General features: G+C 42.5%; 2 protein-coding genes and 1 long non-coding RNA gene across 4 annotated transcripts; 1 reads left to right on the forward strand and 2 right to left on the reverse strand.

Moving 5' to 3' along the window:
* Positions 1-8: 8 nt before the first annotated feature.
* Positions 9-8,968, reverse strand: LOC109874027 (histone-lysine N-methyltransferase Smyd1-like). 2 transcript variants are annotated; one of them, XM_020465766.1, is made up of 10 exons: positions 8,678-8,968; positions 4,160-4,336; positions 3,746-3,953; positions 3,387-3,517; positions 3,269-3,307; positions 1,897-2,092; positions 1,111-1,203; positions 859-1,022; positions 588-756; positions 9-438 (listed from the first exon to the last, which is right to left on the reverse strand). In XM_020465766.1, the coding sequence occupies exons 1-10, from the start codon at positions 8,809-8,811 to the stop codon at positions 286-288; spliced, it is 1,464 nt and encodes a 487-aa protein (XP_020321355.1). In that variant the 5' UTR covers positions 8,812-8,968; the 3' UTR covers positions 9-285. The 2 variants fall into 2 exon arrangements, with proteins under 2 accessions (XP_020321355.1, XP_031664810.1); XM_031808950.1 differs by lacking the exon at positions 3,269-3,307.
* A 535-nt stretch (positions 8,969-9,503) lies between these two features.
* LOC109874008 (sepiapterin reductase) lies at positions 9,504-14,792 on the reverse strand. The gene is made up of 3 exons (XM_020465742.2): positions 14,267-14,792; positions 13,657-13,947; positions 9,504-12,866 (listed from the first exon to the last, which is right to left on the reverse strand). The coding sequence occupies exons 1-3, from the start codon at positions 14,610-14,612 to the stop codon at positions 12,676-12,678; spliced, it is 828 nt and encodes a 275-aa protein (XP_020321331.1). The 5' UTR covers positions 14,613-14,792; the 3' UTR covers positions 9,504-12,675.
* Positions 13,917-16,453, forward strand: LOC116358244 (uncharacterized). The gene is made up of 2 exons (XR_004206127.1): positions 13,917-14,249; positions 14,361-16,453. It is a non-coding gene; the product is annotated as an uncharacterized LOC116358244 (long non-coding RNA).
* The last annotated feature ends 5,395 nt before the right edge of the window (positions 16,454-21,848 follow it).

The raw sequence follows: 21,848 nt of genomic DNA on the forward strand, positions 1-21,848 counted from the left end.
GGCACATGGTTGGTACACTGATTCAATCTTTACTAGCATAAAGGTGGGAGCAATCATGATTTCACAGGTACTTTGAGCCTTACAGATGTAGATGAGGCCTCCTTGTATATTGCAGTTCATACAGATGGAAATCTCAATGTTAAAAGCAGGAACTTCACTACTTACATTCCAACAGAATATCTAGCTATTGCAAAACTTGTATAACCCACTTTCAATGTGAGAAGTGATGCTTCTGGGTAGATTTGGTGACCACTCATACCCTTGAAATGCAGTGTCTACAGAAGCTTAATGCTTGTGGCTGAGTGCCTTTATGTTGTCCTCAACACTTCTTGCTTCAGCCATGGGCTTGTTCTGCAGGGCAGCCTCTCTCATGCTGTGGTAGACATGCTCGTTCTGCTTGAACATCCTCAGCTCCATCTCAGTCTGCATACGCATTGACTAGGAAACAAAGTCAGGGGTCAAAAGTCTGGTAATTGAGTTAACACTACCTGACATTCTCCACTTCTATTTAATTTAACATTTGTTCTCTACTGAACGGGGCTCTCATTTAAATTCCAAAAGCTAAATGACCTTAAGGTATTTGGTACCTCAAGGTCCTTGGTAATAGGGTGGTTGGGTCCATGGGTGACCATGAGGATGGCGTAGGCTTTGCAGATCATTTCATGGCCAACCTTGATGAGCCCTGCGTGCCAGTGGGTCACACCAGCACGCATGGTGGCCATGCCCAAATGGGCATTATTGGGATGGTACAACTTCCTGCTCGGGGGAGGGATAAAGATTAGTCAAGTGAAAGGAATGTGATGTCAATGCTAGACATGCTAATCTTATGGGCACATTGGTCTCCTCCCCATCACTCACATGTAGCCCTCCACCAGTCTGCCTGCGTATTCTGCAGCCTCTGAGAAGAACTGCAGGTAGGACAGCACCTCACTGGCTGTACTCAGCATACGCAGATGGTACAGGTGTGTCTTACCAAACACGGGCTTCTGTTTGTCTAGACACTCACGACACAGCTTCACCACCTATAGAGGGTGAGTTATATGGGCAAGAGACAGGTGGTTCTTTATCAAGCTCAATGCCATTCCTAATGGTAAAGGATGGGATTGTTACCTCATGGAAGTCGCCAGCGGTGCGAGCTGCCTCAACCTTGGCCAAGCACTCCAAACTGAACTCCTGTACCTCCTTTACCAGCTGATCAGAGGGCTGAGAATAGTTTAAACAAGTGTTAGTATAGGACTATTTAGGAAATATGCACACATCATTCACTCCTGAGCTTTATTTTACTGTCAATGATCATGACAAATGCAGTACTGCAGACAACCACAAGTGACATCCACAACTGTTTCATTGAAGGACATGTTGGTCCAGTAAGTAGTCAAACACCTGGTGACCTAATGGTCAATTTGCTCTAAGTCAATGCCTATACATGGATATATAACTTATGTCCATGTCATTGACCTGTGTCTAAAGACATGGTCATGTGCTGAAGGAGTTAGTCATAGGATTTAGCAATGTCTCAATTGCAATTCAGCATCAGGTGATCAAATCACAGATAACCAGAATGACTTAACTGCTACATGTATTTTGTTTTATGGTCTCGGCTAATGTTTAGGGTGGGGATCATGTGAGGCACGATTAAGGGTGAGGGGAAGCATGGAACTTGACTCAACTGAATAGTAATTAGGCTGAACTGTTTAAGGCCCCTGGGCCCTCAGAGGTATGATCATTTTAAAATGTGCTTCTGACGCATCAGCTGAAAGGTGACCATCTGCGTGCAAGAGTTACGTGCCCAACGTGAGTCTGGGTATGGCAGGGTCCAGGGACCCAGAACCCCGTTGTTTGGAATGGAAGGAATTGACACCAACCCTGTCCTTAACCCGCCACTACTTTCCCCACCTTGTTTCCATCGGTCTCCTTGGCAGCCATCTTTAGGTCATCCTTGAGGTGCTCGCTGCAGCTTTTACAGGTACAGTCAAAGTGGTACTGATGCTTCAGGGCGCGCTGGCGGTCCGTTGACACATTCAGGAAGTCCACGTAGCCCACCGTCAGTTCCTCGTTCTCAGCAATCTTACTCAGCGCACGCAGCTCGATCCTGGGGGAGCAGGGCGGCATGGTTAGCCCTGGGCCTTAGTGTACCGGCTGCTCTAGGATCAGCTCTAAATGTCACATGCTGGGCCATAGAACAGGCCCTAGAGAAGTTGATAAGCGAGATGCTGTATTGTGATGTCATGGGAGTAACCATAGGGGAGTGTAAAAGGGTAGTGTAGCCCCTAGGAGGTCTTTGGATCATTTATGGTACAGGTGGTAGTGTGCTTTCCCTGTTAGGGTAGGGCTGTGACTGAGTTCAAGCCATCCTACAAATGTTCCCTCTCAATTGCTACGATAGCAAAAGTGCAGGAAAGCAATTACATTGACATAGTTTTCCAGGTACCTGGCAGCATTTAGGGTCTTTTGGAGATAGGACACTGTGAAACCTTCATTTGCCAGTCAGCAAACATAAACATCACTGATTGGATAATCCTGGCTGCTCAAAGTTCAGAAGGTTATATTGATCGTTCAGAGTTCAATAACTTCTTGGACTGTTGGCTCCTGATGAGCAATAAATGACGCTTTAGAGAAACATCGACGGCCAGTTTGCAGAGACAGTGGGGGTTTCCATTTCCCTCAACTTGAAGAAACAGTCTAACAAAGCAGTTGGGGATTTTGCACTGACAGATGACCAAAAACACATCTCAGGTCATCACCAACACAATGCAAGCAGTTAAAAAAAAGAAGAAAAAAAGCATTATTGTTATGATGGGATGTTTTGAAGTAATATTAAGGTAGATGACTGAAATTGAACAGTCTCTCACAATAGACACACCACTCAACAAAGCCCAAGCAAGGACAGCAACTCAGTCCTACTGGGAGCTAAAGACACCATGCTATATGTTTTAGTTAGACCCAATTTGTTGAGTTTCATAATATTTCGTTTTCACCCTCCTAGGGGTTACATTTGAGACTTATGAGAATTACTCTTTCGATCTTGTTCACTGAGCAAAATAGTGCTGTAGGCTACTGCTAAAGAAAAACATGAGAAATATAGGGAAAATCACATCAATGTAATAGTCAAGGTTAGAATGCCTGAGTGTAATTTGGTACAGTTCTGTTTTTACTTCCTCACTATCATCCAGTGATAGAAGTTTATAACAGGTGTTGAGATCTTTGAGGATTGGCTGTTCAAGGTTCAAAGGTTAGACGTTAGCTCAAAGCAGACAGGCAGACCCACCTCCTTTTAGAGTGGTAGGCTGCGTTCAGAGTTGACTGACTGGAAGAGAAGATGGCAGTCAAAGTTTACAAATCACATATAAATCTCACTCTTTCTCTTTCTCTCTTGGGATACATACTTGCCATGGTTCAGGATGACAGTACAGTTGGGCCAGCAGTCGTGGTTGACCAGACACAGGTTCGGGAACAGACCCACTCCCACTGCCTGCAGACCCCTCTGGTCACTCAGAGTAAAGCCATTACACTTGATCTACAGATGGATGGAGGGAGAGGGACAGATAGAATGAGAATGCCAGAAACAAAGTGGAGAGAGAGTGAATGATAGAGGGAGAGACCAAGGTTAATGATGACAATTCCTCACAGTACATAGTAAAATAACACATACTATAGTCATAATAGATTAACCAGTGATCTTGTATGTACTGTGCCAAAGTTTGAAATAACTGGATGGTAAGATGACTAATTCAGTGATACGTACTATGCCAAAGATGTGTGAGATGTACTCCTTGCCATGCCTGGTTTTGGGACAGTAGTCCAGGAAGTTTTGCATGTCGATCTTGAGCTCTTTGAAGTCCTCAGCGAGCATGTCGGCCACGTGGTCCTCCAGCTGGTCCACAGAAGTCAGCTGGCCGTCCGACACAATGCCTGTGTCCTTCTGTATGCGCCACAGCACACGGGCAGTAAGACTGGAGAGGAACAGGGAGAGTTACCATTAATTAGCATTATAGGGTTATATTAACTTGCCAAGGCATTGACAACAACCCACCCCAGTATTTATTCCCCTTTCCCTCCATTCTCCTCCTACTCACATTTTCCTCCTCCACCTCCTCTCTTCTTTAACTCTCCCATTCTCCTCTCCCTCCCTTCACGCTCTCCCTCCTTGCCTCCTTACCGTACATTCTCATTAGGGGCCTTTTCGTACTTCTTGATGGCGGCACACTCCTGCTTGTGCTCATCCCAGCATGCAGTCTGGCAGGTTCGGTCACAGTAGTGGGCGAATTTACACTGGGCGCAGCGGTGCAGGTTGGCCTGGCGACGGAAGCAGCTATGGCACACCTGCTGAGACAGACTGGAGGGAGGGTAAGGGAGGTCATGGGTTAGAGGTCATGATTTCTTATGGGGTTGCCCAGCCCCCTGGCACTCTTGTAGTCAAACTCTGTTGCAGTCTCATGCTCCCTCCTATATTATTCATATGGATGTAGATATGAACAAAGCAAGGCAATAACCAGTGGATCATATCAGGGACTGATAATGGAGTGGATTTATTTAGCTAGCTATTTTCACTGTGGTGGGTCTCAAAGACAGTGATTGTTCCCATTTGAAACGGGGGTTGATTAGATGGCCGTGGTTGTGTGAGAAGCCAGCAGGTTGGAGAGACAAATACCAGGGATATGTTGGTGTGCTGAAGAGTAGGCTTTTAGGGATGAATGATGAGCTCTCATCAGACTGAGTAGGGAGCCATTTCTGTACCTTATCAGTAAAGAGTATGACCTTTTCTGTGTCGGCATTTAAATCTCTCAGTCCGTTACTCCTTACCTCATATTTCCTCTTTCCTTTTTTTTCTATAGGTCTTTCCTGGCTATCCTCTTGTTTCCCCTCACCCCTTTTCAGTGTCATCATACATATCCCAAAAATATTGGCTCGTATTACTTGTGTGATATATTTACATAATGGGCTATTCTGAGATGACGGAAACATGATGACATTCTCCACACACCTTCCACACGTCTCTCTCTACTTCATCTCTCTCTCTAAAACTCTGTTTGTACTTCATCGGAGAATGTTTCCACTGTCATTCCATGTACTTGTCGAGCTCCACCATTATATCACTGCTGGTGTATATATATTTATTTATGTGGGGTTCAGTGGCTAAGCTATTAGCCTCATCCATAGCTGGGAGGACTTTAGCTATTTATGGTGAAAGGTCTTGATCTACTAGTCATATGAGAACTAGCCTATATTTCTGTCGCCTTATTATACAGTAAGGCCCTTAGTTGTTCAATAAACTAACTGAGTACATGATTTACTCTACCTATGACAGTTGAACATCAAGCACACATCAAAATATTTAAACAATGTGGACAACAACAAAGTTACCTTAAAACAATGCATACTGTAATTATCTTTATGATTGTGCCTGTAGTTTTCATATTTTTTTATTGAAACAGGCCCCAGCTGCCTAGGGGCCCCCACTTTATACAGCCTATATATTGAATAAATTCTTAAAATTAAAAACGTACATGAAATACATATTTTCCATTATTGGATAAACATAATCATAGCAACTAATGTCTGTGGAAAAATGTGCCCTTCGGGGGTAGGGGGGGCTCAAAATGTGGGGGCCCCTCAAAATGTGGGGCCCCTCAACAACAACATTCTTAAAACGCCCATGTAGACAAGCACCTGACTGGTCCCAGCTTTCACTCCCTCTGATGTGCCAACAAAAAAGGTACCCGAGATCCCATTTCTAAAGTAAAGAAATCACACAATACATGAGGCCAGACTTCCTAAAAAGAAAAAAAGAATAATAATCTAGCAGCATCCAAACCTACTTTCTGAACATGCATGTTGTACACAACTTCCTAGATCTCTGAACTTTGCCTTGAGGTGAAGGCCGGGGAGTACAGTATGTTTTTGTATATAAAAATAGAACATTTGTGGCACACATTCAATATTCCTGGATAAACATGTCCTATTGGACATTACTGTGTATAGGCTAGAGCCTCTAGAACAATTTTAACCCAAGGTCTGCAAAAAGTTTTAGCATAGGTCTAGAAAGATGTGTAAGGGACACAGCAATGCCAAAAACATAATACTAAACAGCGGTTGCTTAAAATAAACTGCCACACCTTGAAGACAAGCTATGGGCTTGTGTGTGTAAACAGTTTATCCCATGGGTCTCTGGGAGTGTGTCTAAAAAGATATAACTAGTTTGTTAATGCCTGCACTGATTGTTGGCATGCTGAAAAGCTTCAGGAACACATGTGATCTTCTTTTCTAAGAAATATGAAATGACTGCCTGATGATCTTCCTTCTGCTTTCCTGAATTTTTCAATACCTGTCTGATACATTTAAATCACTGGAAAGCATATTTAATTCAGATTTAAATTTGGCATTACCTGATTTGACATCTTTGTGTTATAAGGCCAGATTCAAAAGCATCATTAAATAATTTTGACAGATTTGTTTCTGATTCGCCTAGGGTCCTAAAATAGAAAACAAAATAGTGTGATGGTCAATGATATCCCTATTTTAAAACAAATATGTTAATATTGGAGTAAATATAGTACTGAAATGCATGTATTCAGTGGAATGCACTGTACTTCGACATTGTGAAGGTCTGCCACATCTCTCCTTTGAAAGTGAACTGAGTCATTGGATTATTATGATGTTTTCTTTATGCAGTTTGGCTCATTGAACAGGTCAGAATCTATGTTTAAAGGTGAAGAGTGGTATGGAGGTTTTTTTGCAATACGCTGTAGATGTATGTGTTCCAGAGTAGAGACCCACAATAGCTACTGAATTACCTGAATGTCTTGTATTTATATGGTATTGGCTTTTCATTCTTAGTAGATCTAGTTTCTCAATGTTCATCTCAAAGTGCACCGGGTTGATAGCTGTTAATTTTTTATTTTTTTCAAATCCTAGCAAAGCCCCTGTACGTCTGCTGTTTAGTAAGACGTGGTTGGGCAGGGGGGAAAGTACATGTCACTTTGGTGGTGACATGTTGTAGATAAGCAACAAACACACAAACGGGTATTACAATATACAGTGTATCAATCTTGTTAAACCTCCATCTACTACTGTACAGTTGGATGGTCCATGAATAAGACCACACTTTTAGTTCAGTGCACTCTGTTTGTGTGTGTGTGTGTAGTGAGAGGTCACGGTCTCTATATCTGCTGGAATGCTGGTCACCGATATGCTTGCTTATGCTGCAGGACCAGTGTGGGGCCATATAAGAACTAGCGTTGGTAGGACAGCAAGAATGCAGCTCTTAGCGTTCAGGAATTGTGTCATAATTGCTCATATTTGCCAGGTTGCAGTTGTAAATGAGAACTTGTTCTCAACTGGCCTACCTGGTTAAATAAAGGTCAAATAAAATTACCAAGCCTTTGCAAGGCTGGAGCCAAATTTAATAGGAAGAATATCACAAATGCATTCATTTAATTTCCGCCAGTCATTTTGTGCGGTTTTGTCAAAGCCCCTTCTAACGAGTCATGCGCGAAAACAAATTCAACGTTCCCACTGGCTATATAAACCGGTGGGTGCAAAGTCAAACAGCCCGCCCGCTGGTTTCGCGGTGACCACATGGTCCTAAGGAACACAGGTGCTTTTTTGTTGTTGTTTTTTAACAGCCTGCAATTTTCTTTCAGAGACGGCTTTCTTTTTTACAGCCTGCTATTCGACCATCAAAAGGTTCAGGGCTGGACCAAAAACATTGACAGTGAGTGAATCCTGCCTGGTAAAAACATTGGATTATTTTTATGATCTAGTGTAACATATGTGGATGTGTGAAACTTACTCCTCGGCCTGCACCTGCGAATATCTAGCGTTTCGCGTGGCGCTGACTGGTAAGACACTTCAGGAGGGCGGTCACATGTGCTAGCAAGGCAGAGGTCCCGAGTTTGCGTGTGGGCTGAAGTGGTACCTTGCTAAGCAAGCAGCGTGACGTCCTTTACACTACCTCCATGTTGATTTACAAAGCTTGGGCACCTACTACACTATACCCAACATTGAACCCAATGCCGAGGACCTCTCAAATCATTACAAGTCAACATGATGAGCTGAACAATCCGCTCTAATGCTGACGTTTTTCTGTGTGAAAATTTTGGGAAGTACACTTTGGAAAGAATAATGCTGAATCATTCATTTTTATTCTCTTGGAGGCAAAAGACACACAGTGTGACATCACTTTACTGTATATGAGTAGCACATTACTGAAAGTGTGTCAACATGTCTGTATCTGCAAGACAAACGCATTTGCAAGCATTTAAACAACCGGATGTGAAGTTTTGGACAAACTGGACTGCAATGTATTTCAAGAATCTTTTGTTTGGTTGTAATATTGAACAGATATTAAAATGAATTACATGAATAGTTGAAGAGCAGGTAACCTTTTTAACCCAGCACCTGAGGAGTATCTATATGCTCATTCCACTATGAGATACCAATACTATACATGGCCACCATGAATCAGGCCCTACCTGTCAAAGACATAGCAGAATGGATGTATTTTTTTAAATAAAAAGAACCACAATCTCAAATTGTTAAAGATATGCATTGATACAGGAACCATATAGGTATCATTTGTGCATTAAATTTGGCTTTATTACTGAGAAATAATGGATGTGTGCATGCCACAGAGATTTTGCCATTATGACCCAAATCTCCATGCATTGGGCCCTACCTGTCGAAGACCACTGCAGCGAAGCTGGGCTCAGCGAACACTACCTCCCCAGCACAAAGGTCTTTGGTGGTCCTAAGACCCCTGCCCTTCTCCCCAGCATCAAACACCTCTACGTTGTCCATATCCAGGGTCATTACCAAGTGGACAAGACTGGAACACCTCACAGATAGAGGTTAAAAAGAGAGGGAGAAGGAGTAGTGCTGTCTGGAGTGCGCTTCTAAAATGTTCAGCACCTGCCCTTCTCCTCAGCCCGACCCCACCCTCCAAATATAGACTGGCCTTCCTGGGACTGTACCATCTGTGTGTGTGTCTGTGTGTGTGTGTGTGGGGGGGGGGGGGGGTTGAGAGTGGGGTCTAGGGCCTTGAGAGTGGAAGTCCTGGGAAGGCTTACTCCATAGGGGGAAGAGTTGTACAGGTCTGCCTGGATGTCCTCCCCTTCTTTGGGGTTGGTTGAGGCCAGGCCCAGGGGTATTTTTGTCTGGCAGCTGTGTCTGTATGTCTCTGTCTGGGGAGGTAGGAGGCAACTGACTTGGAAGAGGCCTGATCAAACACTTCTCTCTTTTGCTTTTGTTCTCACTCTAGCTACTGTATCTGTCAGTACCACAGTCTGCAGTTTGCTCTTCTCTGCTTTCTGTGTCTGGCTCATTCACATTGGCTGTTCACACTTTCCTCTCATCAAGTGTCCCTTTCTCCCTTTTGTCAAAATATATACATCTCAAGGACAGCAAGACTGTCATATATGAAGAATGGTCATGTGCAATTAAATACATTGTTCTGTCATTTATAGTTATATAGGATAGCCCTATTTAATACCAAACAATAAAACCTCATTGAAAGTCATGATTTATTGAATGCTGTAATATTCTGTCTCAACAAACCAGGACTTGACAATGACATACATTTTGAATATATGCTGCATGGGTCATATTTTCCCTTTCACTTCACAGGGTGATTAATACTCTGAAAGAACACCACCCAAAAGAAGCAAGGATGCTTCTGGGATTACACAGCCTTGTGAAGACAAGACTGTTTACAGTGGGAGAGTGGTGAGGGGGAAGAGAAGTTAGAAAAGCAGAAGGGGGAGGAGAGGAGGATAGGATTTGTGTGCCTGTCACATGTAGCTCCTGGCAAATGTTCTTTGGAAGGTGAAGATGGGAGAGACTTAAGACAGTGGCTCTGAGCATTTACCCTATTTGTCCTGTTGTACTCAAAGGTCTGACTGGTCTGTTGCTGCAGAAACGAAACACTGATCAGCTGAGTAGGAAACTATGCAACACCATCTGTGAATCTAAGATTATACCACAAAGCATTTGACTTCATAACAGCAGAATAACTATGAATACTGTAATGTAAGCAGTCAAACAAGTATAATATTAGTTTCCAAATAAAAATAAACTGCAGGAATTTTGTAATTTTATATGATTTTCACTTCGCGGCTGAGCTATTGTTGCTCTTGGATGTTTGCACTTCACAATAGCAGTACTTACAGTTGACCGGGGAAGCTCTGGCAGGGCCAAAATTTTATGAACTGACTTGTTGGGTCCACATTGAAAGTCACAGAGTTCTTCAGTATGGGGCATTCTACTGTCATTGTATGTAAATGGAGATTGCATGGCGGATTGCTCAATTTTATACACCTGTCAGCAACAGATATGGCTGAAATAGCCAAATCCACTAATTTGAAGGGGTGTCCACATACACTACACTACATGTCCATCTGTATTCCTGACAGAGGGAGTGGGTTACATTAATGGGTGTGTGTGATTCAATACATAAAAGGCCTTTAAAATGTCCCCAAAGTGGGCCTCCCCGTGGCGCAGCGGTCTAAGGCACTGCATTGCAGTGCTAGTTGTGCCACCAGAGGCTCGGCAGCCAGCCGTGACTGGGAGGTCCATGGGTCAACGTACAATTGGCCTAGCGTTGCCTGGGTTAGGCCGGTAGGGATATCCTCGTCTTTCAGCGCACTAGCGACTCCTGTGGCTGACCAGGTCGCTAGGTGTACGGTGTTTCCTCAGACACATTGGTGCGGCTAGCTTCCGGGTTGGATGCGCGCTGTGTTAAGAAGCAGTGCAGCTTGGTTGGGTTGTGTTTCAGAGGACGCATGGCTCTCGACCTTCGTCTCTCCCGAGCCCATATGGGAGTTGTAGCGATGAGACAAGACAGTAACTACTAATAATTGGATACCACGAAATTGGGGAGAAAAAGGGGGTAAAAAAAAAGGCTCAAGTATTTTAAGCCAATACACAAATCAACCCATACAGTTACATGAGAATACAACAATTATAAGCAATATACAGTACTCAAATGCACACTCTCTATTTAACGAAAATGTCAACAGCGCATTTACCGTTCCCAACCACACTGAACACTTAAAAAGTCCACTCCAGTGTAAAGCACAGAGAGAGAGCGCGACAGACAGAACGGTCTTGGCTGTTAACTTCCGTCTCAGTTGCACTCATCTGCCTGTCTGTCCAATATGCCGTTGGTTTGTCTGTCGCGCCAACCGAGAGCTCTCACACACACAGAAGAAACATTTACATCCTCCTTCTTGATAGCTGGTGCGCTCTTAAGACCTCTTAAGGATCGGCTCCCTTTTTCCAATTTACGCCTAAAATGACATACCCAAATCGAACTGCCTCTAGCAAAGATATGCATTTTCTTGGTACCATTTGAAAGGAAACATGAAGTTTGTAGAAATATGAAAGGAATGTAGGAGAATAACACATTAGATCTGGTAAAAGATAATACAAAGAAATGCAAGAGAAAGGCCATAATGTATTATTCCAGCCCAGATGCAATTTAGATTTTGGCCACTAGATGGCAGCGGTGTATGCAAAGTTTTAGACTGATCCAATGAACCATTGCATTTGGGCGGGGGGGGGGGGGGGGGGGGGGGTTTCAAGACTGCCCAAATGTGCCTAATTTGTTTATTAATAACATTTCATGTTCAAAACTGCACTCTCCTCAAACAATAGTATGGTGTTATTTCACTGTAATAGTCACTGTAAACTGGACAGTGCAGTTAGATTAACAAGAATGTGAGCTTTCTGCCAATATCAGATATGTTTTTGTTACATACAACCTCATGCTAATCGCATTAGTGCAACTGTCCCACAGGGAACACACCAATCATGAAGAAGTTAGTGGTAGAGCACGGTGAAGGCTCTGTGCAGGATTTCACTACAACACTGAAACATATGGAATACCTCCATGAAATGCCACACGTAGAGCACAACAACTCTTAAAAAGCAAAGGCATTAATAAAAGTGCAGACAGGAAGATTGGAGAAAATAATTGCTCTATACTGTTTAACAGCAGTAAATTTGGTCTCAATAAATAGGAATGTTTTTGAATGGTACATCTATACTACAAAAACAGATCTACATATAAGCAGAGGTAATGCAAGAAGGCACCATTCAAGTATACACGTATGATCATATAAGGAACAATAAATAATCAACGTTAAATCACCCAATAAGTTGCGGCCTTCACTTGATTTCATTGGTTTTGTTAGGCTGTGACCATTTGTACAAACACGAGCATATCAGCACCACTAACAACTAGGAAATGGCAGATCAAAAGATGCAGTTTAGAGTTCAGTAAACTTTGTTTGAGATAAAGAACTTTAATATATGCTATTTTGGTACCAAAAGTTCCAAGGCAAATTAGAACAGTACTGTCATGGGATGGAATGTTAGGCCCTAACATTGACTCAGGATAGTTTGCCAAACTCAGTAACTACAGTAGGCCTATGGCATTAGATGACAGAAACATCTTCAACCTTCTTTCTCTCCATGTCTCCTGATTCGGTAAAAGGTTCACTCAATCCTTACCACCTTCGAAAACAGGTTTAGAATTAGATCTTATTAACCCAAAACCATCTTTGACGCGAACTAACTAATCTGTACCAGTTGTTCTGGCTATAAAATTGTACCTACACCAGAAATATTAATCTCCAGTCTGAGCCACACTGTGTCTTCTAGTTCCCCCCTCTCTCCCTACAGATCATAGAAATCAAGGTGTGCTCCGGAGGGGTATTCATCCTCCAGCAGCACCTTCATCAGCTTAGCACAGGAGTCTTCACAGGTGAGCAGCTGACCCTGGGAGAGCATGACTGAGAAGGACTTCCTCACACCAGGGTCTGCCGTGCAGTCCCTGGCCTCCACCTGCATGTCCGTGTCCAGGGGACCTAGAGAAACACAGAGACAGGATCTAGGTTGGTTACAAGTCACTGGATGGTCATGTTAGAAAGGAAACAAATTTCAATATCGTGATAATGTGCAGTTATGATGATCCGTTTCAAGGGTAAATTTCAGCTGAACTGGAATTGACCCCAGGCCTGACTGTAACATAGCTAAGTTCATAGGTCAAAGACATCCATAATAAATCCATTCAGTGCTCTATTTCAAAATCAGTAGTCTTACTACCTGGGGATTAATTTAATCTCCAATGCCAGGTTGAATTAGTCTGGCTAACGCCAAACTCTCGAAGTCCTCCTGACTTCAGAGTCTGAAATGGGGCTGTTCTCGGCACAATGCATCAAATGAAGGGTGCTGTGCTTTTACTGGTTGACTATCCTGTCTTTCTCACTCAAACACCTACAAGCAGCCACACACAGCCCCAGGGCACCGCCCCCTTCCATTACAATGGTTGAATTTTCAAATAAAAAAACTAGGAGGGGAAAAAAACTTTTCAGGGAACCAATCAAATATGTTGCACAATTTCTGAGCGCATATTGCATTAACAAACAGCCGCCTTTCCAGACCAGTGTGGTCATAGCTCACCCTGCGCTGTAAGTCACGTGGGTCGTGTCAGCCAGGCTAAGGTTGAATGGCTCTTGACAGACACATGAACGATGACCAAATCAATTTCATATGCTTTAAAAAAATATATATATATAAATGGAATAAAGGTCAGTTCAGGAGTGTGTACCTGAGGTGTATTGTTTTATTTATCAGAGGTTAAAAGCCTAAAGCTACCTGGGGAATAGTTGAGTACACGAAGGTCCGGCTCCTCCTCTGCCAGCACACGGAACATCATGTCTCGGGCTGCCTTGCCTGTGCAGTACAGCACCCAGGAGGGGAGGGGCTGCAGGGCACACAACGAGCTCACGTTGACTACACAGCGCCGCAGCCCCTGTCGTCGTGGGAACACCTGCAGCAGGCCGGCTGTCAGGCTGAGGGCGGAGCTTACGTTGAGTGACAGGTAGGAGTCCACCTCCGCCATGTTGGTGAAACTCTGGGCATAGCGCGACACGTCTCCCAGAGAGGCTGGAGGGGGAGGGGAACAGGGGGAGGGAATGGGAAAATGTCAGATTATACAACGGTTGAATTATATCACTTGCAGTGTGTGGACTAGGCTGTATAGTCCGATTTTATTGTAGCTTTGTGAGATTTGATGAGCACAATCAAATACTAATTTATTTATTAATCAAATCTAATTGTAACTAAAGATGAGAAAAATCATGAGACCTAATTTGATAATCTGTAAACTGAACACTTTTTTTTGTTGGATAATTGTCATAGTAGACGTATGGAAGTCAAGCAAGCAGGAAGGCAGTAAACTATTACAGGTGGATGAATAATTTACCAGCATTGTTTATCAGTATGAGATGTTCAATATCCTCGGAGGAAATCTCTTTCGCCGCCCTGATGACACTTTCCACCCCTTCTTTCATTCCCAGGTCTACGACAACACAACGAGTTACCAACCCTGCCCTGCCCGCATCCGACGAAGCCAAATTTTCCTGGAGTTCCCGCAATTTGTCATCGGAGCGAGCGGCCAAAACAAGCACCGACCTCGGTTTAAGTAACAGAGAAATCTCTTTCGCTATGGTTCGGCCAAATCCTTTGGACGCCCCGGTGATGATGCACAGCGCTCTCCCTAGGTCCTTCGCGTCTGGTATAATTACGTTGCAGATACCATTGGCCTGCATTTTGGTGAAATGGGAGCGGAGATGTACAGCTTCTACTTATAAAGGCTGGCAGAGTTTTGTAAAGAACCGTTTTAAAATAATTGTTCAAATCGATTAGATTGAGGAACGGATATGGATGCCAAAAATAAACATGACGAATGAGCACTTCTTTTATCCCGCCCACTTTAGGATGTTCAAGCAAATTCGCGATTTAGTTTGTAAAATGAATAAGCAAATGTTTTATTATATGCCTACATGTGCGCTGTGCTGGCCAAAATGTGTTCTTATCAATGATGTATCTTATTGTAGCGATATCCGCGCTTATAAACTGGGGTCGCTACATTATTTAAGCAAATGAAAAATGAAAATATAAGATAAGACAACCCTCAGTAGCCACTTGAGCCATAGACTCCAAATAAGTGTCATAATGTTGGAAAAATTGCCCACAACATTGCACAGGTCTTATTTTCACGATTTGGACATTAATTCGCTTTTCAAAGCTAATAAACATGTGGAAATGTGAGCCGCATTTTGTAGTCCTAGTTGAATTCGTTAGGGAGCGTAAACAAAGTACACACTTTTTTACATTCAAATTTCAATAGTTCCTTGGTCATGTGACCTAGTGACTTCAAACAAGGTTCAGAATGTCCACTGACTACCCTTCTATATTGCACACCCTTTCGTTTGTTCATTTTTATCTTTTTTCATTTTATGTTTTACACACATTTTTCAAAATTTAGAATTTCAATAGCTCCATGGTCATGTGACCTAATGTCCGCTGACTACCCTTCTATATTGCACACTCTTGTTTGTGTACTGTAAAATCACGCGGTGTAACGTACATTTTTCATAGTTTCACATTTGCAATAGCTCCTTGGTCATGTCAATTACGCTCCTAAGCATGCAGTGGATATACACCCATATTGCATAACCTCTAGTCATGTATCTTCTATATTGTTGTACATTAATATTAGTTTGACAATTACGGGGTTCAGTCCAGTGTTGTGTTTACCCTTTTCTTTAATATTTATCTATAATAATTGGCAGTTCTAAGTACTTATTTTCCCTGTTTTTTATTTTTCCACAGTATTTAACAGTGGTACACAATAGGAGAGAGACAAATAATATCTCCTTTCGTTGGAAAAGTATGAGAGTCATGCTATTAATTGTCCAAAGCAGGGATGGAGAGTGAGCTGGTGAGGTAGGCTGCAGTGGGTTTGCTGGTCAATACATATACTGAACATGTAACCACAGTAATGGTGGCCAGTAAATCAATGAATAAAACATTTTATATTGAAAAATTTAACTGAAATTGTAGACCTTTAATCTTTTAAAACATGTCAGACACTTAAATTCAAATAAGTATGAAACATTTCCGTGTTAACTTTCTCTTTATCCCTGGTTGATGGACATTTCAGAGCCTCTTCAGTGTGGATGGGGTATAGCATACATTTTCAACAACAAAGACTGCACTTCTAGTTTGTGTTCTTTACTCTGTTGAACTCTTTTGTCTTCATTCCTAGGCACAGCACATGGAACCACCGTTGGCATGCAAAACATTCAATCTAAAACAAAACAAAGCGTAACACGTTATAAATAATATCAAATATCAATGCTGTATGACGAATTAGCCATCCATTGTGATATGTCATAAATTGTCTTACATGCCGTCACTGTTGTCAAAATATTATAAACATGTTAAATAAAGTTACTAACCCAGTCAGTCTTAGGGCCACATCTAGGTCCTTTATCAGTGGCACACATGAAGCAGTTGTTGGCTTTGTTGAACTCTGAAATCATAGGCATGAAATGAACATATGGCTGTCCCACACAACAACGTAAAAATAAAGAATTTACATTTACTTTGAATTAAATGTCATTACATACCAGAAATGTTTAGTATATTCTTAGCCATTTCTTTTCACAGTTGCTCCATGTGTTTTTTGAAGGCTCCATGTCAATTTGGGAGGGGATGTTGGGGAAGTTCTGTGCAACTTCCTTGGCCATCTACACCAAAAAATAAAATAGAGTTTTTGACCTAATTGTCACAACAGCTAACCATTCATTATTGAAAATATAACTACCAAACCTGCATTACAAAGACCCCACCGCTGAAGGTGTCCTGCTACATGGTGTGAATTATTTCCCCTCCTTTCCACTTTATGTCCACCCAGTCGTCTTTTCCATGACAGGATCTTCTCATTTTGAAGTATTCTCTTTTTTATGTAAACATAGTGGAATTCTGATTAGTTATAGGCAAATGAATACACAAGCCAAATGTGTATGCTGTTTTCCTTATCACTATAATCTAGTAGGTAATTTCCTTTATGCCCCTTTCTACACACAGCCTAAATTATAGGCACTGAACCATTTACAGGACAATAATAAAAGTAGCATATAGGATCCAACCCTATCACATAGTGAATAAATGTAGAGCGTTTGTAGACTTTAAGAAAAAAATATTAAGTGACAGTTTCATCAGTACGTGCTTAAAGAAAGTCATAGCACAAAGATCACAGATGACAGTGCCCACTAAATCTATAACAATAGATAATGAATTGTAAGCACCAAAGTGTTTGCCAAAATAATATCTGAAAATGTCAGTTGTTGAACATAATACTTCTATTTGCAATACCAATTTATGATATAGGCAGTTGAGGAATATCCCATGTACCAACACTACATGTAGGACGGACATTCCCACATACAGTATTTTTTATTCAACAAGGTAAGCCAGTTGAGAACAAGTTCTCATTTACAACTGCGACCTGGCCAAGATAAAGCAAAGCAGTGTGACACAAACAACAACACAGAGTTACACATGGAATAAACAAACATACAGTCAATAGCACAATAGAAAAGTACATATACAGTGTGTGCAAATTAAGTAAGATTAGGGAGGTAAGGCAATAAATAGGCTGTAGTGGTAAAATAATTACAATTTCACAAATAAACACGAGTGAGATGTGCAGAAGATGAATGTGCAAGTAGAGATACTGGTGTGTAAACGAGCAAACAAATATATATAAATAAATAACAATGTGGGGATGGGGTAGTTGGATGTTCTACTTACAGATGGGCTACGTACAGGTGCAATGATCTGTAAGCTGCTCTGACAGCTGATGCTTAAAGATAGTGAGGGAGATATGAGTCTCCAGCTTCAGTGATTTTTGCAATTCGTTTCAGTCACTGGCAGCAGAGAACTGGAAGGAAAGGCGGCCAAAGGAGGAATAGGCTTTGGGGGTGACCAGTGAAATATACCTGCTGGAGCGGGTTCTACGGGTGGGTGCTGCTATGGTGACCAGTGAGCTGAGATAAGGCGGGACTTTATCTAGCAAGGACTTATAGATGACCTGGAGCCAGTGGGTTTGGCGACGAATATGAAGCGAGGGGCAGCCAACGAGAGCATACAGGTCGCAGTGGTGGGTAGTATATGGGGCTTTGGTGACGAAACGGATGGCACTGTGATAGACTGCATTCAATTTGCTGAGTAGAGTGTTGGAGGCTATTTTGTACATGACATCGCTGAAGTCAAGGATCAGTAGGATAGTCCGTTTTACGAGGGTATGTTTGGCAGCATGAGTGAAGGATGCTTTGTTGTGAAATAGCAAGCTGATTCCATATTTAATTTTGGATTGGAGATGCTTAATGTGAGTCTGGAAGGAGAGTTTACAGTCTAACCAGACACCTAGGTATTTGTGGTTGTCCACATATTCTAAGTCAGAACCATCCAGAGTAGTGATGCTAGGCGGGTGGGCAGATGCGGGCAGTGATCGGTTGAAGAGCATGCATTTAGTTTTACTTGCATTTAAGAGCAGTTGGTGGCCACGGAAGGAGAGTTGTATGGCATTGAAGCTCGTCTGGAGGTTTGTTAACACAGTGTCCAAAGAAGGGCCAGAAGTATACAGAATGGTGTCGTCTGCGTAGAGGTGGATCAGAGAATCACCAGCCTCAGGAGCGACATCATTGATGTATACAGAGAAAAGAGTCGGCCTGAGAATTGAACCCTGTGGCACCCCCATAGAGACTGGCAGAAGTCCGGACAACAGGCCCTCCCATTTGACACACTGAACTCTGTCTGAGAAGTAGTTGGTGAACCAGACTAGGCAGTCATTTGAGAAACCAAGGCTGTTGAGTCTGCCGATAAGAATGCTGTGATTGACAGAGTCGAATGCCTTGGCCAGGTCGAAGGATACAGCTGCACATTATTGTCTTTTGTCGATGGTGATTATGATATCGTTTAGGACCTTGAGCGTGGCTGAGGTGCACCCATGACCAGCTCGGAAACCAGATTGCATAGTGGAGAAGGTACGGTGGAATTCAAAATGATCGGTGATCTGTTTGTTAACTTGGCTTTCGAAGACCTTAGAAAGGCAGGGTAGGATAAATCTAGGTCTGTAACAGTTTTGGTCTAGTGTCACCCCCTTTGAAGAGGGGGATGACCGCGACAGCTTTCCAATCTTTGGGGATCTCAGACGATACGAAAGAGGCTAGTAATAGGGGTTGCAACAATTGCGGCGGATAATTTTAGAAAGAGAGGGTCCAGATTGTCAAGCCCAGCTGATTTGTAGGGGTCCAGATTTTGCAGCTCTTTCAGAACATCAACTATCTGAATTTGGGTGAAGGAGAAATGGGGGAGGCTTGGGAAAGTTGCTGTGGGGGGTGCAGAGCTGTTGATCGGGGTAAGGGTAGCCAGGTGGAAAGCAAGGCCAGCCATAGAAAAATGCTTATTGAAATTCTCGATAATCATAGATTTATCGGTGGTGACAGTGTTTCCTAGCCTCAGTACAGTGGGCAGCTGGGAGGAGGTGCTCTTATTCTCCATGGACTTTACAGTGTCCCAGAATTTTTGGAGTTTGTGCTACAGGATGCAAATTTCTGTTTGAAAAAGCTAGCCTTTGCTTTCCTAACTGCCTGTGTATATTTGTTCCTGACATCCCTGAAAAGTTGCATATCGCGGGGGCTGTTCGATGCTAATGCAGTACGCCACAGGATGTTTTTGTGCTGGTCAAGGGCAGTCAGGTCTGGAGTGAACTATGGGCTTTATCTGTTCCTGGTTCTACATTTTTTGAATGGGGCATGCTTATTTAAGATGGTGAGGAAAGCACTTTTAAAGAATAACCAGGCATCCTCTACTGACGGAATGAGGTCAATATCTTTCAAGGATACCCAGGCCAGGTCGATTAGAAATGCCTGTCAGCTGAAGTGTTTTAAGGAGCGTTTGACTGTGATGAGGGGTGGTCGTTTGAACGTGAATCCATTACGGACGCAGGCAATGAGGCAGTGATCGCTGAGATCCTGGTTGAAGACAACAGAGGTGTATTTAGAGGACAGGTTGGTCAGAATGATATCTATGAGGGTGCCCGAGTTTACGGATTTGGGGTTGTACCTGGTAGGTTCCATAATAATTTGGGTGAGATTGAAGGCATCTAGCTTAGATTGTAGGATGGCTGGGGTGTTAAGCATATCCCAGTTTAGGTCACCTAACAGTACAAACTCTGAAGATAAATGGGGGGCAATTAATTCACATATGGTGTCCAGGGCCCAGCTTGGGGCTGAGGGGGGTCTGTAACAAGAGGCAACAGTGAGAGACTTATTCTGGAAAGGTGGATTTTTAAAAGTAGAAGCTCAAACTGTTTGGGCACAGACCTGGATAGCATGACATAACTCTGCAGGCTGTCTCTGCAGTAGATTGCAACTCCACCCCCTTTGGCAGTTCTGTCTTGGCGGAAAATGTATTCACATACATAGAGGCATTTTTCAGCTATGATTTTACCACTCAGAATCCAGACTAGATATGACAATGTTGCCAGCACAGGATGTAATACACCCTTACAACAATCTAATTTTTTGATCTTCTTGACTTCTTATCTGGTAAACTGCTACTGTGTGTCAATAAAATAGCCACAATTAGGGGTTGGTTAGTGTACTCCAGTAAAAAAGGGCTGGTTTAGATTAAAAACTATTGCCCTGTGTCCCCGTTCATAGGGGCATGAGAGACTCGTCACTGCTAGAATTGAGTTGGCACTTTATTGGCCCAAACACCCACAGACCCACATGGTTGAGGTTACTCATGGACAGTAATTAGTAATAAAAAATGTTTTTGCATTGATGCATTGTGTCTTCTAACTGTCCAAGAATAGGATCCAAAGTGTTAGGAAGTATTTGTTCCCATAAATCCAAAGGAGGATGTCTCTCCTCATACCTCTGGCACTTTAGTCAGACTGCCAGACTGTGCACCACAGAGCCAATCAGGAGAGAATACATACAGGACTACGGTGCCAATTGAAAGTCAAGGGGTGTGTCTGTGCCTTTTGGATTACTCTCTCTTTATAGAAAACCTCTGTGGTTCAAGTCAAGAGCTACCCTTCCCCTTTCAGTCTGCTCTGCGCATGTCTGAAAGTGACAGAGCCAGCAGCCAAGAGAGTTTTTCACAGTATGTCATAAAAAAGTATTACATTCATAAGTGTATGTAAAATGCTAATATGTATTGGATCCAGTACAATGGAATAACTACGACCTGATTTTGAATACAGCATGTTCCGATTCCTCCTTCTCTTTCTGTCCAGCAGGGTCAACCAAAAACACTTGGCCTCATGCAGATACTGGGGAAGCAATATAGAAATGTATTGATCCCTTAAATTATATTACTATTAAAAGACCCATTTCACAACCCTCATACCTCTTCACAAAAATGTACCTAAATACATTTTGGAAAAAGGATTTTACTCACAAAAGATGTAGGAATTTATTTTCTCAGTTAGAAATAGTAGGCCATGCATCAAGTAACTTTTCATCAAAAAACGAACCCTCAAATGCACTATTGCATTTTGTAAGTCAGGTGGCTTGTTGTGAATGCACTCAAATATCAAGTCATTATCAGGTTATGTAAACTGCGTTCTAATACTCAACGTAGAAGGATTTGTCTTAATGTACAGTATATGAAAGTGATGCTATGAAAATGATTCTTTCACGTTATCAAGCTCACTGTAACTGACAAATCACTGCCTATTACTGTGATTAAAAAGAGCATATGAAACATTGTTTTTCATGAGGCCTACCTGTGCACCTTCTTTTAAGCACCTCTGTTCGAACACCTCTCCTGTCCTTGATCCATACCACATACAGCCATTTGTGGATCTTATCAGTGTCCATGTGAAAGATAGTTATTGCGAGGATGGAACATTTGTTGACTTAAAAACATTTTTGTTTTTACACCATTGTGAAATGAAGGCCTGCAAAGCTTACAGATTTAAG

Source organism: Oncorhynchus kisutch, linkage group LG29 (genome assembly GCF_002021735.2).
Source record: "Oncorhynchus kisutch isolate 150728-3 linkage group LG29, Okis_V2, whole genome shotgun sequence".
Lineage (NCBI taxonomy): Eukaryota > Metazoa > Chordata > Actinopteri > Salmoniformes > Salmonidae > Oncorhynchus > Oncorhynchus kisutch.